At 44.9% G+C, this 17797-nt stretch overlaps 1 protein-coding gene and 1 non-coding gene across 2 annotated transcripts in view; one reads left to right on the forward strand and one right to left on the reverse strand.

The window, feature by feature from the left end:
• Positions 1-215: 215 nt before the first annotated feature.
• On the reverse strand, positions 216-377 carry LOC144683117 (U1 spliceosomal RNA). The gene has a single exon (XR_013577169.1). It is a non-coding gene; the product is annotated as a U1 spliceosomal RNA (small nuclear RNA).
• A 7148-nt stretch (positions 378-7525) lies between these two features.
• Positions 7526-17797, forward strand: part of uxs1 (UDP-glucuronate decarboxylase 1) — a 106658-nt gene continuing 96386 nt past the window's right edge. The window contains exon 1 of the mRNA XM_078545576.1: positions 7526-7662. Coding sequence (XP_078401702.1) covers positions 7578-7662 — 85 coding nt within the window. The 5' untranslated portion in view covers positions 7526-7577. The remainder of the gene's footprint in view (positions 7663-17797) is intronic.

Raw genomic sequence — 17797 nt, forward strand, 5'->3', positions numbered from 1 at the left:
GTAGGGGCAGCAGCAGCAGCAACACTCAGGAGCAGGAGTAGCAGCAACACTCAGGAGCAAAGGCAGCAGCAGCAGCAACACTCAGGAGCAGGAGCAACAACAGCAGGAGCAGGAGCAGTAACAACCTCCTCTCCTCAGTGTCTAGATCCAACTGAAGCAACCATGATTCCAACGAGCTCGTTAAGAAGATGTAGCCTATTTTTTGAATTGTAAGTCAAGGGAGAGCATGAACACAGTCCCCCACTACCACAAATTTTGCAGTCGAGTATCCCGCATTTGGGGGACATCGCAGGCATCAACACACCCAAAGTGCAATGGGATAGCCTCGTCCTGGGAGAACAACCTTCATTATCACTGTGTCTCCCCTGCCAAGGCATGGGTGTTAATCATTTGTACATAATGTTCAATATTGTCAATAAACTCCCAAGAATGTCTCCCTGCCTATGGCTCCTTGTTCCGGTAACCAGTGTTCGTGTCACTCAGATATGAAACCTTTCTGCACAAGATAAAGGCAGGTGTCTCAGTCCACAGCCTCTTCCCTGTGCTCTTGTGCGGCCTTCAGACCACAGTGATGGTCCGGCCTCACACTCCCTGGAAACATTACTGATGGCTGCACCTCGGCGGTGCTGGTCATTGCTGCCAGAAGTTAGTAGGCAGGCGCCACAGAGTTCTCTCATTCTCTCAATGTGCTCTCAGCACCTTTTAGGGAGGGGCTGGCCCCCATCTCTTCAGCACCTGTGACCACTGATGCTGTGCTCCAGCTCCTGAAGGGCTCAGGTGCTGAAGGCAGACAAAGCTCCAGGTGCTTCTAGAGTTTCATGGCTACGTCTCTTATGATATGACCCTGATCACAGAGCTCCAGCGAGCTGCCCTCGGCCAGACAGGAGTCAGACATTCTCAGAGGCTATGTGAGGATCTATGGGGTCTCCTCACTGCATGTCGTCATCATCTTCTACAAATCTAGCCGCTATGAAGGCCTCCCGAGGATAGCTACCTCGTCTAGCCAGTGTGAGGCCCTCATCCCTGTCATCGTCACCTCCAAAGACCTCTCCACCCTCGTCCCTGCTGGCGTCCTCTTCATCGGAGGAGACGTGCAGCTCATCCATCTCCTCCTCAGCCAGCTCCTCTCCCCATTGGAGCACTAGGTTGTAAAGGGCACAGCAGACGACGATGATGTGTGATGCCCTCCGTGGACTGTATTGCAGGGCTCCACCTGACCGGTCCAGCATTGGAACCTCATCTTCAGCATCCCGATGGTCTGCTCCACCAAGTTGTGAGTTGCAGCATGAGCCTCATTATAGCGTCGCTCTGCTGCAGTCTGAGGCCGGAGATGAGTGCGCTGCATGGCTGCCCTGTCAGCCTGCGTCATGGGGGAGACTTCTCCCAACTGGGATGCTGAGATTGCAAGGGGCCGTGAGTGCCTCCAGCAGTGACTGCTACATGGCCAGTTTTGGCAAGGAGATTGTACAACGTGTGCAGTCCAGCTGCTCTGCGGTCCAGTAAAGTGGTCGTGGACTCGCAGTCTGTGCCGGGGGTGGGGGAAGGCGGTAAGGTCTGGAGTGCTTGGTGCTTTGGTGCCTCCGCCTTGCTTGTGTGGGTGGGCAGTCGAGGAGCCCAACCTCAATCATATCACTGTGGCTGCGCCTGAACTGCCTCAGTTGCAGAGGAATGGTCAGTTTATACAGGTGCCCCTGCTACATGGCCACTTCCCTTGCCTACCCTGCCTCCTACCTCGATTTCTTGTGCGCGGGATCCAACAACCGGGCATCAATTGCCCCCGGTCACACTCCCCGACAACAGTCGCCTCCAAGGTTGGGTAGTAGTCCCCACCGACAACAGTTGCCTCCGTGGCAGGGTGGCACTTCACCCCGGTGCCTTTGAAGTCTGCAAAGCAACAGGCGACCATGGTGAGATCTGCAGAACGATACTGTTCACTCACCTTCAGTTCCCCCAAAGTGAAGGCCACCAAGTGCACATCGCCTGTGTGCTGTTGTGAAACACGTTGACGTGCTTTCCCGCCGACGTGGACAGACGATCTGGCTGGAGTCCAAGAACCTGGCGGGACGGCCTTTTAATGATATGCTGATGTATTACAATGAGCTCCCTGATGACCATTGGCGGGAAACGCAGCCCACCATCGGCTGGCTGAGTGGACAATCGTGACAGATCACGCCATATTGTCTGCGCACGCCACCTATCACACCCGCCGCCAGCGGGCATGGAAAATTCCGCCCTGAGTGTTGGAAGTGGAATAACAAGACTGCAGACTGGTGTTTGGCTTCAAAGAAAAGCAATGGAAATTGCTGAACCAAGAGAGTAAGAAGCGAGATAACTGGGAATTTCTTCCTGGGTTTCAATTCATAGTAGCCATTACCCAGAAGCCAGATGGATAGCCAGCAATCAGTTGTTCTTTGTGAGATTAACCAGACCAAGCAATTTACAAAAACTCTGGACCCCTCACAAATGTTATCACAGAGCCCAAACTTTACACCATTCTATGCAGATTTTGAAAGACAACACAAATGGTACAAACTGAAGTACAACATCTTAAGGAAAGACATAAAAGAACTATAAAGATTATGCAAAATAAAAGAAAGAGATCTTTTTAGAAGCCTGAAAGGAAGTGACTCAGCCAGCAGTAAAATGTAGTCTTGTTTGCAGGAAATCTGGAACTCTGAGAATTGATGCAACTTGAATTCTAAATCCTAATTGTCACATTTGTTTGATTTGTTATTGTTTAAGCCCTTATAGCTTTGTAAATATAGCATGTACAATTACAGTGTGACAAAAGAGAGAAAATTGCTTGTACAGTGTGTAATAATCTATTTGTTAAAATGTATATGATGTTAAGAATCTGTTATATTTATGAAAATGTTGTAAAGAAGCCCTCATTATCGAAACAGAGAAAAATGTAATGAAATGGTTTCATAACCTATGTTCTGGAAACGTAAATTCTGAGAGGATGGGTTTCTTAATTGCTATTCCTGGATGTGACATCATTTCTGAGATATTAGACTGGTTGTTAAGAATACAGAATTATTGTTGAAAAAAGGAGCTTTTTGTCTTGCACGTATTAGGACAGACTCACAAGAATACTAATCTCAAAGGGAACAACAATTTTTTTTTAATTCATTGGATGTGGGCCAGCATTCATTGTCCATCCCTAATTGCCCTTGTTTAGAGGACATTTAAGAGTCAACCACATTGCTGTGGGTTTGGAGTAACCTGTAGGCCAAATCAGGTAAGGATTGCAGATTTTCTTCTCTAAAGGAAGAACATTAGTGAACCAGACGGGTTTTTATGACAATCAGCAATGGTTTCATGGTCATGATTAGACTTTTTATTCCAGATTTTTACCTTAATTTTCAATCAAATTGGGAGATCAAGTGTTCAGAGGCCAGGAACTCCAGTTCCAGTGGGCCCCAGGCCATCTACGCGTGTGCCGGCAGGAAAATGGCCGCACATGCACAGTTTGTGTTTTTTTACGTTTTCAGGTCTCCTGCATCTGTGCCGGCCAGAGAATGGCTGCGTATGCACAGTTTGTTGATTTTACTATCTTTAGGCTGGTAACCATCCCTGCGCAAATATGCAGAAGATAAAGAGGAAAAGAAGTGAAACAGCACACAGCTGGAGGTCTGGTGACCTGAACTGGAGCGCCATTCAAGGGATGTCCCAGGGAGCAGGACATGGGAAGGGGGATAAGGAGAAAGTCCTGAACAAGAAGGTCCCAAACCAGGGAGTGGGTCAGAGAGGTCCAAGAAGAAAATCCCAGGCAGACACAAAGACAGGGATCAGAGGTAGATTCCATTGAGTCAAGATAAATGACAGGAGTAGAGAAAAAGGCGCCAAGTTAAAGGAAAAGCATCAGGGAGTAGATTTGAAGCAAAGTGGGCTCAAGGGAAGCCCAGAAGATCCAAGAGGGCAGCCAAAGTTTGGTAACTCCGCTGTGGGCCATAAGGGCAAAGATATCCTTTTGGACCAGTGGTGTGCTGCTTGGCACAATCAAAGATCTGAAAGTGTGCTTGGAAGGTGAAGCTTGGGTGTACCAGAAATCCAGAGGAAAGGAATCTTGGAAGACAAGATTAAAAACCTGCAGGTGGATCCTTGTTGAAGCCATCCGAGCAGGAGTGATGTTCGGAGAGAATTCCAAGGCGAGTTCTTCTAACGTGGAGATTGGGAACCCACCTGAGAAAGACAGAGTTTCAGTGAGACCAGCTGGATCACCGTGTGACAAGCAGCTGGGTGGGTTATTCAGAAATCCATAGATTCTGTTGTGATCGCATCTGTCATTAACGTTGGAATGTGGTGTGTCTGACCACAGTTCGCCAATTGGTTCACATGTCCTACATACTGACCCTAAATATTAGAGTGTAAGATAGATATGGTAAATTGTTTTATCTTTCCCAATTTGTATGTGTCAGTGAAGATAAAGCTGGGGTGAATATTTGAATCATTTTCTTGTGTTTGTATAGAGATCTCTCCAACCTGGTGTAATATAGTTATTTTTTCTTGTTTTAATAAATGTTTTATTCGTTGTTAAAAAATCATCAGCAGACTCCTGTGCATTTGTTCAGTAACTTTTCTTCATGTCTTCAAAAAAAATGTTAGGATCTATCATGCCAGGTTTCACTCTGGAATCTGACTTGTCCAGTAGTAACATCAGCTAGGGTTGTAACAATGGCCAGCAGCCACAGCTGTGGCCATGATTGGCGCAAGCTGGGAGGGGGGTCTCTCGAGGGATTAATCAACTCCCACATGGTTGCCTGGCCATGGCCCAGGCCAATGTAGCTTGCCCGCATTGCCGACTGGAAATCCCAATACCTGGATCTGGCCATACTGCAATTGAATATTTCATTCAGTTGGACCATGTTGTACCACCTGTCCCTCATGGAACGGTTTATACAGTAAAACACCTTTGGTCACAAGTTCATCAGGCAGTGGTCTGCACATAATATTCTCAATGCCCTGCAGGAAAAAAGAGATGGTTGATACTGTAGGATGGTTCCCTGAACAAACTGTTAAAACCATTTGGGCAGAATACCTCATTGCCAGAACTTTCAAACAAGCAACAAGTCATATCTCAGCTAGTGTTGAAAAGGACACCCCCCACCCCCCCGCCCCGGTCAGGTCCTTTATACACGCCCGGAGCCTCAGCGCCACCTCATGTTGTGTAGTGGGGAAGAAAACGTTGTCCATCTCCTTCTGTAATGTGTCTTTGCAAAATAAGATCTGGGAAAAGATGCAGTGGTTTTTATGAGAATCATCCCATGCAGCTCCATAGCACAGAATTCTGTGCTAAAGGCTGTTCCCAGGGGTAAACATCAACTGCTGCTGGGGGGCTATCAATTCAGCAAAAGACACTCTTAGGTCTGCCTGAAACTTGTTGGTGTTCCAGTGCAAACAGCTGTCCATGACCAAGTGTTGCAGCCTGGTACATTCCAGGGTCCAGAACTACATGCTGAGGGACTCACTGAAGCTTTGGACTGCAGCCACAAAGGCTAAATGGGGAAAGGCCACAGTCTAAGGCCCTCCCACGCCATAGCATGCCAAGGGGCTATATTTGACATGAAATGTTTTTGTAAATACAGCCTGTACTTGTAAGTGTAGTGAAGCACCTCAGAGTGTCACATACTGTGTACTACCACCTCATTTGCATGGAACAGCTCAAAAGGAAAGCAAAACTTTATCCATGATGGGAATCATATTGAATATTGTTACAATCTCCATAGAAACCATTAACTTTTTTAAAAGTTTCAAATTCCCAGTTATTAGCTGAAAGAATGATGCATCAAGATTTCACATTTAAACACTTTTACTGTATCAATTGACTAAAACACCATTGCTTAAACCCAACTTATGCTTTCAGCTATGGAAATAAATAGTTGTTACATATCACACATTGTACTGTCCACATAATTACAGTTCTAATACAAAACAGTTCACAGTTACCCCCAGCTTCCAATGGGTTGCTTCCTCTTTATTTTCCCAGCCGGGTAATTTCTAATCCCTGAACTATCTCTCACTGTGAGGGATGCACTGTCGATTTTTTCCTTTAGCTCCAAGCTAGGTAAATCTTCCAGCCTAAAGAACTTGGTCTTCAATCTAAGCGTGAGCAACCATCTGTGTTCTGCATGGTGAACGATAAGAGTCAGCATTTTTTCTGCTTAATGTGAAGGCCTGCCAGATTCTATCTTTTTTCTCTCTACCTTTCAGTTGACTACAGCCCATACCAGACAAACTACAACCCAGCCTGTCTGTGGTATTCATGGATTTATAGGGAAGTCTGCAACCTGACCTCAAAATGACTTAATCTGCTCTCTTCCCATGGTAATGGGGAATACATAACATTTGTATGTAAGAAATATTAATTAGTTATTTGATTTCAATTCCCTTTCATCTCAGAAGTAAAGGGATAGTTTACAACACCATTGTTTACAATTCAATAGCTATAATGCCTTTCTAGGACTTTCGGAGACTTTAGGTCCATTCATGGTATACTCAGTCCTGACTGGCATTGTCTCCAAGTGTAAATACCACCTCCCTCTCAAGAAAATAATCTGAATCTTCCTCAGATCTCTAACAGTTGAACCACCCAGGCCAGGGTGACCAACTCTCATGGAGAAAATTAAGGGATAGCCTGCTGTGGGGGTCGGTACGAGCGAGGGGGTGGGGAGGGTGGGAGGGTGCCAGAGGCGTGAGCATGGGGTGCGAGGAGGGGTTGGCAATGGTGATGCCAGAGTTTTGGAGGAGCAGGGTGTTGCCAGAGCTGTGAGAATGGGGATGCTGCTAGTCATGAGAGGGGGGGGGAATGATGTCAGAGCTGAGAGATCGGGCGTTGGGAGGAGGGCAAATATGGGGTGAGTGTGTACTGCACATGTAAACAGCATCCCAGCATCATGCAGCAGGTCAGTGGACTCAGAAACAAGACAATCCAGTAAAATACAGGATGGTTGGTCACCCTGACCCAGGCTTACTGTCAGCCCAGGTCACATGGCCCTTTCATCTACCCTATAATTAAAGGTCCAGTCCCAAAATACAGTAATCTTATTCAAAAAATACAACCCTAAAAGCTAATAATCTTATAAACTTTACAATTGTAATAATATCAATAAAGAACACTTAGGCAACTTCTTTATAAGAGGCTTGTGGCACAGATTGCCTCCGAAGTGTTGGAATAAAATACTGTTGGTTAACCAAATGAACTGGATGAATGCCTGGCCAAGAAGGGATGCATGCTTTCAGCTGAAGAATCTCAAAGGCCATTTATGGATCATTGGGAAAGGCAGTACAATGCTACTATGTACAACATGATAAGGAATGACTGTATCACTACGTGCTGTCATTGAAATACAATTGCAATAATGAAAAAGCAACATCCTTCGCGCGTCTTGTTGCAATCATATTCCCCTCTCTACCATCCCGAAATCAAACATGATGAATGGCTCCCATGGCTGGGAAGACCAATGCTATCCCACAATGCCGCGGGATCCTGTTCGGCCGCCTGCGCGGCAACGGAGGCTGGCCGCACATGCGCAGTGAGCTCACCTGTAAATAGAAGGCGGTTGGGGCAGCGGAGGATGGTAAAGAAGTGTTTGGGGGCTCTGTTCAACCGAAGGATGATAAAGCTCTTGATCGCACTTGCACTGCTTGCATACGTAGCCTGTGAGTACGAGATCGGCCTGTAGAAGAAAATCCGCGTACCTTACAGTCACTCATTCGCATTTTGTGTGTGAGAGAGGAAAGCAAGGACTGGTTCCCAGAGGATGGGAGAGGGGGATTGGAGGGTGGACAGGGGAGTTGTGTGGATGGTAATGGGTAAAGAATAGGGCAGTGGGGTTGAATAGATGGAGGAGTTTACTGGCTATAGGGTCGAGGGCAGGGGTCTGGAGAATAGGAATGGGGGTAGATGGCAGGGCATAGTGAATAGAGGCCAGGGTAGAGGGCACGGAGTTGCAGGGGAGGTACTTTAAATAGGATTATTAATTCTGGCCACCTCTATTGTTTCACAATTATAAGGTTACTGTATGTTGCTGGAGGGGAGTGCAAGAGGAGGACCCTGGGATAGGCTGTCAGCAGCACCTAGAGAATCTAGTCTATCTAGAGGATCTAGCATCTAGTCTATGCTCAAGTAGGAGTACGGGTAAAATTAAAGCCAGGGCCCATATTCTGTTTAGTTAAGATATGTCTGGGGAGCTCAGTCCTGTGATTTGCACATCCTGCGCTATGTGTGAAATCCTAGATGCTCCTGGTGGTCTGGATGACCACGTGTGCAGGAGGTGCCTCCAACTGGAGCAAATCGAGCTCCGGGTTTTGGAGCTTGAGCGGCAGCTGGGGGCATAACGGTGCATTCACGAGACTGAGGGGTTCGTGGATAGCACGTTTCAGGACGTGGTCACCCAGCAGCTTAAGGAAGTGCAAGTAGGGAGGGAATAGGTGACTGCCAGACAGAAGAAGGGGACCAGGCAGGGAGTGAGGGAATCCCCCAAGTGCATCTCGCTCGCAAACTGTTTTTTGGTCTTGGAAAACAGTGAGAGTGACGGTTCCTCTGTGGAGGCCAACCAGAGCCAAGGCCATGGCACTGTGGATGGCCCAGCTTGGGGGGGGGGGGGGGGGGGGGGGTGGTGGTGGGAGAGAGAAAGAGAGAGAGGAAGTAATGTGGAAAGGCAATAGTGGTAGGGGATTTGTTAGTGAGGGGAGTAGACAGGCCTTCTGCGGCCGTAGATGTGACTCCAGGATGGTATATTGCCAGGGTCAAGGATGTCACGGAAATGCTGCAGCGCATTCTGAAGGGTGAGGGTGAACAGCCAGAGGTGGTGGCCCATGTTGGGACCAATGATGTAGGAAGAAAGAGAATTGAGGTCCTGCAAGCAGACTTGAGGGAGTTAGGTAGGAAATTGAAAAGCTGGACTTAAAAGTTAGTAATCTCTGGATTACTCCCGGTGCCACGCAGTAGTGAGTATAGGAATAGAAGCATAGAGCAGATGAATGTGTGGCTAGAGAGATGGTGCAGGAGGGAGGGCCTTAGATTCCTGGGGCATTGGGACTGTTTCTGGGGGAGGTGGGACCTGTACAAGTTGGATGGGTTACATCTGAATGGGACCAACATCCTCGCGGGGAAATTTGCTAATGCTGTCGGGGTGGATTTAGACCAAATTGGCTGCGGTGGGGGATCCTGAAAAGTAGTTCAGAAGGGAGAGAAGCTGAGATGGAATTAGAAGGTAAACGCTAGTGAATCTGGAGAGCAGAGGAAATATAGGCTAGATAAGAAAATTGAGTTTAGCAAGGCTAAATGGAATATATTTTAATGCAAGGAGCCTGAGGAATAAGACAGATGAGCTGAGGGCACAGATAGGCACTTAGGAGTATGATATCATAGCTATGACCGAGATTTGGCTAAAAGGAGGGCAGGATTGGTAGCTGAACATTCCTGGTTATAGGGTATTCAGTCAAGATAGAGAGGGGGATGGAAGAGGAGTTGGGGGGTCGCAATATTGATCAAGGAATCAATTATAGCAGTGAGGAGGGATGATATCTTGGAAGGATCATCAAATGAGAAGTAAAAGACACAAAAGAGGCAAACAAGCTGTTGGGTGTGTACTATAGGCCCCCAAACAGTCAAGGAGAGATAGAGGATCAAATATGTAATCGAATTTAAGAGAAGTGCAAGAATAATAAGGCAGTAGTAGTCAGAGATTTTAACTACCTAAATATTAACTGGGATAGTTTTAGTGTGCAAGGGAGGGAGCAAAATTCTTAAGCTGCATCCAGGGGAATTTTTTTAGCCAGTACGTAGAAAGCCCAATAAGGGAGGGGGCAGTTCTGGACCTAATATTCGGAAATGAGCCCGGGCAGGTGGAAGGCGTATCAGTGGGGGAGCCTTTTGGGGGTAGTGACCATAACTCAGTTAGATTTAGGTTAGTTATGGAAAAGGATAAGGCTGGGCCGGGAATAAAAGTTCTAAACTTGGGAAAGGCTAATTTTACTAAAATGAGATTAATTTGGCCCAAGTGGACTGGGAGCAACTATTTGCAGATAAAACTGTTAGAGCAGTGGGAGGCATTCAAGGAGGAAATAGTCAGAGTACAGGGCAAACATGTTCCCCATAAGACAAAGGGGGGGACCAAGCCCGGAGAACCCTGGACGTCAAGCGACATAAAGGTTAGAATTAAGAAAAAAAGAGAAGCTTATGGTAGATACCGAGTGCTCAATACGGCAGTGTCCCTAGAGGAGTATAAAAAGTGTAGGGGGGAACTTAACAAGGAAATTAGGAAAGCTAAGAGAAAGCATTGGTGGGCAGAATAAAGAAAAACCCAAAAGGGTTTTTAAAAATATATAAAGAGCAAGAGAGTAACTAGGGAAAAAGTAGGGCCAATTAGGGACCATAGAGTGTGTGGACCCAGAAGATGTGGGTACAGTCCTCAATGAATACTTTGTGTCGGTCTTCACAATGGAAAAGGACGACGCAGGTATAGACATCAGGTTGGAGGACTGTGAAATATTAGAGGAAATTAACAAAGAGAGAGAGGAGATACTAGCGGGTTTAGCGGCCTTAAAAATGGATAAATCAGCAGGCCCGGATGAGATGTATGCCAGGCTGTTGAGGGAGGCAAGGGAAGAGATATCAGGGGCCTTGGCAGTAATTTTCAAATCCTCTGGCCATAGATGAGGTGCCAGAGGACTGCTAACGTTGTCCCATTATTAAAAAAGGGAGGAAGGGATAGATGAGGAAATTACAGGCCAGTCAGTCTAATCTCAGTGGTGGAGAAGTTACTAAAAAGATATCTGAAGGACAGAATATACCTGCACTTGGAGAGATACAGATTAATCAGGGATAGTCAGCATGAATTTGTTAAGGGAAGGTCGTGTTTGACAAATTTGATTTAATTTTTTGAGGAGGTAACCAGGAGTGTTGATGAGGGTAATGCATTTGATGTGGTCCACATGGACTTTTGCAAGGCTTTTGATAAGCTCCCTCATGGCAGACTGGCCAAGAAAGCACGAGCCCATGGGACCCAAGGCAAAGTGACACGTTGGATCCTTAATTGGCTGAGAGGCAGGAAGCAGAGGGTGATGGTAGAGGGATGTTTCAGTGACTGGAAGTGTGTTTCCAGTGGGATTCCGCAGGGCTTGGTGCTGGGGCCCTTGCTGTTTGTGGTGTACATAAATGATTTGGACTTAAATGTCAGGGCTATGATCAAGAAGTTCGCGGATGACATGAAAATTGGTAGGGTGGTAAATAGTGAGGAGGATAGCCGTAAACTGCAGGAGGATATCAATAGACTGGTCAGGTGGGCAGTGAAGTGGCAAATGGAATTCAACCTGGAAAAGTCTGAGATAATGCAATTGGGGGGGGCTAACAAGGCAAAGGATTACACTATGAATGGTAGGACCCTGGAAAGTACTAAAGATGAGAGGGACCTTGGTGTGCATATCCACAGATCCCTGAAGGTAGCAGGGCAGGTAGATAAGGTGGTTAAGAAGGCATATGGGATACTTGCCTTTATTAGCCGAGGCATAGAATGCAAGAGCAGGGAGGTTATGCTGGAACAGTATAAAATGTAGGTTAGGCCACAACTGGAGTACTGCATGCAGTTCACATTATAGGAATGATGTGATTGCACTGGAGAGGGCGCAGAGGAGATTTACCAGGATGCTGCCTGGGCTGGAGGGTCTGAGCTATGAGGATAGATTGGATAGGCTAGGGTTGTCTTCCTTGGAGCAGCGAAGTTTGAGAGGGGACCTGTTAGAGGTGTATAAGATTATGAGGGGCATAGATAGGGTGGATAGGAAGGCCCTTTTTCCATTAGTAGAGGGGCCAATAACCAGGGGGCATAGATTTAAGGTAAGAGGTAGAAGGCTAAGAGGGGAGCTAAGGAGAAATTTTTTCACCCAGAGGGTGGTGGGAGTCTGGAACTCACTGCCTGAAAGGGTGCTTGAGTCAGAAACACTCGTTATATTTAAGAAGTATTTAGATATTCACTTGAGTTGCCATAGCCTCCAGAGCCAAGCACTGGCAAATGGGATTAGTGTAGTCAGATCTTTGTTGACCAGCGCAGACACGATGGGCCAAATGGCCTCCTTCTGTGCTGTAAACGTCTATGAGTCTTTCTATGTGCAATGCTTTATTTTGAACTGTGTTTATTTGGGTAGAGTTTATGATGAGTGATGTATTTATAGATTCAAAGCAGTGGACTGTAAAAAGCTTTTCAAGTCTCCTTTTTCTTTCAATGCAACATACATTTACTTTTGTTGCTAAAGGCTGATGCTGAACCCATGGAGAGGTATAGGGAGGAAATTCCAGAACTTGGGGCCAAGACAGCTACCAATGGTGAAGTGATTATAATTGGGAATGCACAAGAGGCCAGAATTAGTGGGGTACAGAGATCTCAGAAGTAGGGTTGGATGTGATTATAAAGATGGGGAGAGATAAGGCCATGGAGTGATTTGAAAAGAAGGATGAGAATTTTTAAATCAATAAGTTGCTTAAATTATTGAAATGGTTATTGATATTTTATAAAGGTACCTGAATTTTATTGTACAATATGTAGTTCAGAAATATATTATTGTATTTCTAAAGCAAGTTGTAAAGCATCCTGATTCCATACAGGTGTTCGTGAGCTTAATGAATATCTATTTACGATAGAATGATTTCATGTTCTATTTTTATATCTAATGCAGGATCTTACAGTACATAAGGAGTCCATTCGGCCCAGTGTGCTTATGCCAAAAATAGCTCTTTGAAGGAGCTATCTAATTAGTCCCTCTCTTTTGCCATTGTGGTACAGCATGTGATAGACAGAGCCAAGTGATCCCACAATCAACAGATCAGATCAAAGCTCTGCCATTCTGCCAAATCCAGTTGTGAACGCTGGTGGACAATTAAACAACTCACTGGAGGAGGTGGAGGCTCCACAAATATCCCCATCCTCAATGATGAGGCAGCCCAGCATATCAGTTCAAAAGTCAAGGCTGAAGCATTTGCAACAACCTTCAGCTAGAAGTGCCGAGTGGATAATCCATCTCGGCCTCTTCCTGAGGTCCCCATTGTCACAGGTGCCAGTCTTCAACCAATTCAATTCACTTCATGTGATATCAAGAAATGGCTGAAGGCACTGGATACTGCAAAGGTTATAGGCCCTGGCAACATTCTGGCAATAGTATTGAAGACTTGCTCTCCAGAACCACCTGCGCCTCTAGCCAAGCTGTTCCAGTACAGCTATAGCATTGGCATCTACCCAGCAATGTGGAAAACTGTCGAGGTTTGTCCTATCCACAAAATAAAGGAAAATTCCAACCTGGCCAATTACCACCCTATCTGTCTGCTGTTGATCATCAGCAAAGTGATGGAAGGGGTTGTTGACAGTGCTAGCAAGCGGCACTTACACAGCAATAACCTCACTAATGCTCAGTTTGAGTTCCACCAGGGCCACTCAACTCCTGAATTCATTATAGTCTTGGCCTAAGCATGGACAAAAGAGTTGAACTCAAGAGGGGAGCTGTAAGTGACTGCCGTAACATCAAGGCAGCATTTGACCGAGTAAGGTATCAAGGGGCCCCAGCAAAACTGAAGTCAATGGGAATCGGTGGTAAATCATCTCAGTCACAGGATATCGCTGCACGAGTTCCTCAGGGTAGTGTCCTAGGCCCAACCATCTTCAGCTGCTTCATTAATGATCTTCCCCCTATCATAATGTCAGAAGTGGGGATGTTCACAGATGGTGGACATAATGTTCAGCAATCGTGACTCCTCAGACACTGAAGCAGTCCGTGCCCATAAGCAAGATCTGGGCAACATTCTGGCTTGGGCTGATAAATGACAAGTAACATTCGTGCCACACAAGTGCCAGGCAATGACCATCTCCAACAGGAGAGAATCTAACTACTTCCCCATGACATTCAATGGCATTGCCATTGCTGAATCCCCCACTATCAATACCCTGGGGTTACCATTGGCCAGAAACTGAATTGGACTAGCCACATAAATACTGTGGTTACAAGAGCAGATCAGAGGCTGTGGATTCTACGGTGAATAACTCACGTCCCGATTCCCAAAGCTTATCCACCATTTACAAGTCACAAGTTGAAAGTGTGATGGAATACTCTCCGCTTGCCTGGATGAGTGCAGCTCCAACAGCACTCAAGAAGCTTGATACCATCCAGGACAAAGCAGTCCACTTGATTCGCATGCCATCTAGCAATTTCAACATTTACTCCCTCCAACCAGCGATGCACAGTGGCAGCAATGTGTACCATCTACAAGATGCACTGCAGCAACTCACCAAGGTTTCTTTGACAGGACCTTCCAAATCCATGACCTCTACCACCTAGAAGGACAAAGGCAGCAGATGCGTGGGAACACCACCACCTGCTAGTTCCCCTCCAAGCCACTCCCCATCCTGATTTTGAACTATATTGCCATTCCTTCACTGTCGCTGGGTCAAACTCCTGGAACTCCCTCCCTAACAGCAATGTGGGTGTACCCACACCACATGGATTGCAGCAGTTCAAGAAAGCAGCTCGCCATTACCTTCTCGAGGGCAATTAGGGATGGGCAATAAATGTTGGCCTAGCCAGCAACGCCCACATCCTATGAACAAATGAATTTTAAAAAATGGCCTCTTGTTACTGACCCTCTCATCAGATTCTCTTTACTTTATTGAAACCCTTCATAATTTTGAACACCTCTGTTAAATCTTCCCTTAACTCGCTCTGTTCTAAGGAAAACAGTCCCACTTTCTCTTGTCTTGCCACATAACTGAAGTTCCTCATCCTGGTTATTATCACAGTAAATCACTGCATCCTTCCCGAAGTGTGAAGCCCAGAGTTAACGACAATAGTCCAGTTGAGATCTAACCAGTGATTTATAAAGGTTTAGCATAACTTCCTTGCTTCTGTGAAGCCCAGGGTCTTGTATGCCTTTTTAACAGCCATCTCAGCATGTCCTGCCACCTTCAAAGTTTTGAGTATGAACATCTCCCAGGTGTCTGTGTTCCTGCATTACCTTAACGATTGTACCATTTAGCTTTCATTGTCTTTCCTCATGAACCCTACCAAAATTAATAGTTTCACACTATCCTGTTATTTTAGCTGCCATGGATTTGCTAATTTCAGCAGACTGACTGACCTCCTGAAGCCTTTAACAATCCCCTTTACTGTTTACTACATTTGAGTTTTGTCATCTGCAGACTTTGAAATTATACTCTGTATACTCAAGTCATTAATGTATATTAAAAATAACAGTTGTCCTAATAATAATCCCTGCAAAACACCATTGTGTACTTTCCATACATCTGGAAAACATACACCCTGCTTTCTGTCCCTTAGCCAATTATGTTTCCTTCTAGCCACTGCCCCATTCCTTTTATCTCATGGCCGTCAATTTTGCTAGCATTTTATGTGGCATTTTATCAACTGTATTTAAATAGTCCATATATACAACATCAGTTGCGCTACCTTCATCAATCTTTTATGATTGTAAATCTTGTTTTTGTTTTCCAGGCTGTGTTGGCAACTAATATTCATGATAACCAAATGTGAAGTTGGTAAACACTGGTGTAGATCTAATCAACTTTTGTTTTTTGCAACTAATATTCATGATGACCAAATGTAAAGTTGGGAAACACTAGTGTAGATCTAGTCAACTTTGCTGCTGCAGTTTGTTTTTAATTTGTGAAAAATGCAGGAACCTAAAGTAGCTTGGTCAATTCTAAGGATTAAGATAGTTCTGTTTTATAATTTGACTTGTTTACTTGTTGACTTACAGTAGCTGAAGCATGCATGCCAGAAAATACCCATTTTCTATCATCTGGTGGTATTTGGTAAATTGCCACATAGTGTTTAATTCTTCAACATTTGCAAAGCTTGGAGGAGTGACACTGGTGATTAGTGATGAAAACTGATATGAATTCTGAATAAGTTTTTAAAAAACTTGTATTTATATAGAACCTTTAATGATCCCAAGACATTCCAAAATGCTTAAAAGTACTCTTTATAAGTGCACCTTCTTGCAGTGTAGTCGCAGTTGTTGGACATGCAGCAGGTGGGTGTTATGTTTGGAGAGTGGAGACCAAGTATAGTCGTCTTATAAAGTGAGGTTAGAGAGTCGGGGGATAATAAACCTGGATATGCAAAAAAGAATGCATATTTAGAGCACCTTTCACCCAAAATGATTCAGCAACAAGTTTGCACACAGCAAGATCCCACAGCCAACTATGAGATAAGTGAACAGATTCTCTCTTTGGTCATGTTGGTTGAAGGATAAATATTGATCAGGTCACCAGGGAAACTTAGCTGCTTTTCTTCAAATAATGCCATGACATCTCTTATGTCTACCTGAGATAGCAGATAGAACTTGGTTTAATGTCTCACCCTCAACATTATAGCACTCACTCAGCACATGGGTATTGAGGTGTGAGACTAAATTATATGCACATGTCCTGCAATACAAATTAGGAGCAGGAGTAGGCCACTCGGCCCCTCGAGCCTGCTCCGCCATTCAATAAGATCATGGCTGATCTAATTTTAAGCCCGACCCCACATTTCTGCCTACCCCCGATAACCTTTCACCGTCTTGCTGATCAAGAATCTATTTACCTCTGCCTTAAAGATACTGAACCACTTTTTGAGGAAGAGAATTCCAAAATCTTTCAACCCTCGGAGAAAAAATGCTTCCTTATTTTTGTCTTAAATGGGCACCACTTTATTTTTAAACAGTGACCTCTAGTTCTAGATTCTCCCACATGAGCAAACATCTTTTCCACATTCACTCTGTCAAGCCCCCTCAGGATCTATATGTTTCAATCAAGTCGCCTCTTGCTCTTTTAAACTCCAGCGAATACAAGCCTAGCCTGTCCAGCCTTTCCTCACAAGGCAACATGTCCATTCCAGGTATTAATCTAATAAACCTTCTATGAACTGCTTCCAATGCATTTACTCCTTAAATAAGGAGACCAATATTGTACACAGCACTCCAGATGTGGTCTCATCAATACCCTACATAAGCATAATCTCCCTACTCTTGTATTCAATTCCACTCACAATTAACAATTACATACTATTAGCTTTGCCAATTTCTTGCGGCACCTGCATACTAACCTTTTGTGATTCATGCACAAAAGATCCCTCTGCACTCAGCTCTGCAATCTCTCGCAATTTAGATAATATGCTTTTATATTCATCCTGCCGAAATGGACAACCTCATTTTCCCATATTGTACTCCATTTGCCAGATCTTTGCCCACTCATCTGACCTATCTACATCCTTTTGTAGCTTCCTTATGCTCCCTTCACAACTATCTTTGTGTCATCAGCAAATTTAGCAACCATACTATCAGTCCCTTCATCCAAATCATTTATATAAATGATAAAGAATTGGGGTCGCAGCACTGACTCCTGTGGCACACCACTTGTCACATCCTGACAACCAGAAAATGACCAATTTATGCCTACTCTTTGTTTCCTGTTAGCAAGTCAATCTTCTATCCATGCCAATATGTTACCCCCTACACCATGAGCTTTTGTTTTCCATAATTACCATTGATGTGGTACCTTATCAAATGCTTTCTGGAAATCTAAGTAAAGTACATCCACCGGTTTCCCTTTATCCACACGTGTTACTTATTCAAAGGTCTCCAATAAATTGCTTAAACATAATTTCCCTTTCACAAAGCCACGTTGACTCTTCCTGATTACCTTGAATTTATCTAAGTATCCTGCTATAACGTCTTTAATAATAGCTTCTAACATTTTCCCTTTGCCAGATGTTAAGCCACGTGGCTTATAGTTCCCTGCTTTCTGTC

The sequence above is a fragment of the Cetorhinus maximus genome, chromosome 7, assembly GCF_964194155.1.
Source record: "Cetorhinus maximus chromosome 7, sCetMax3.hap1.1, whole genome shotgun sequence".
NCBI lineage: Eukaryota > Metazoa > Chordata > Chondrichthyes > Lamniformes > Cetorhinidae > Cetorhinus > Cetorhinus maximus.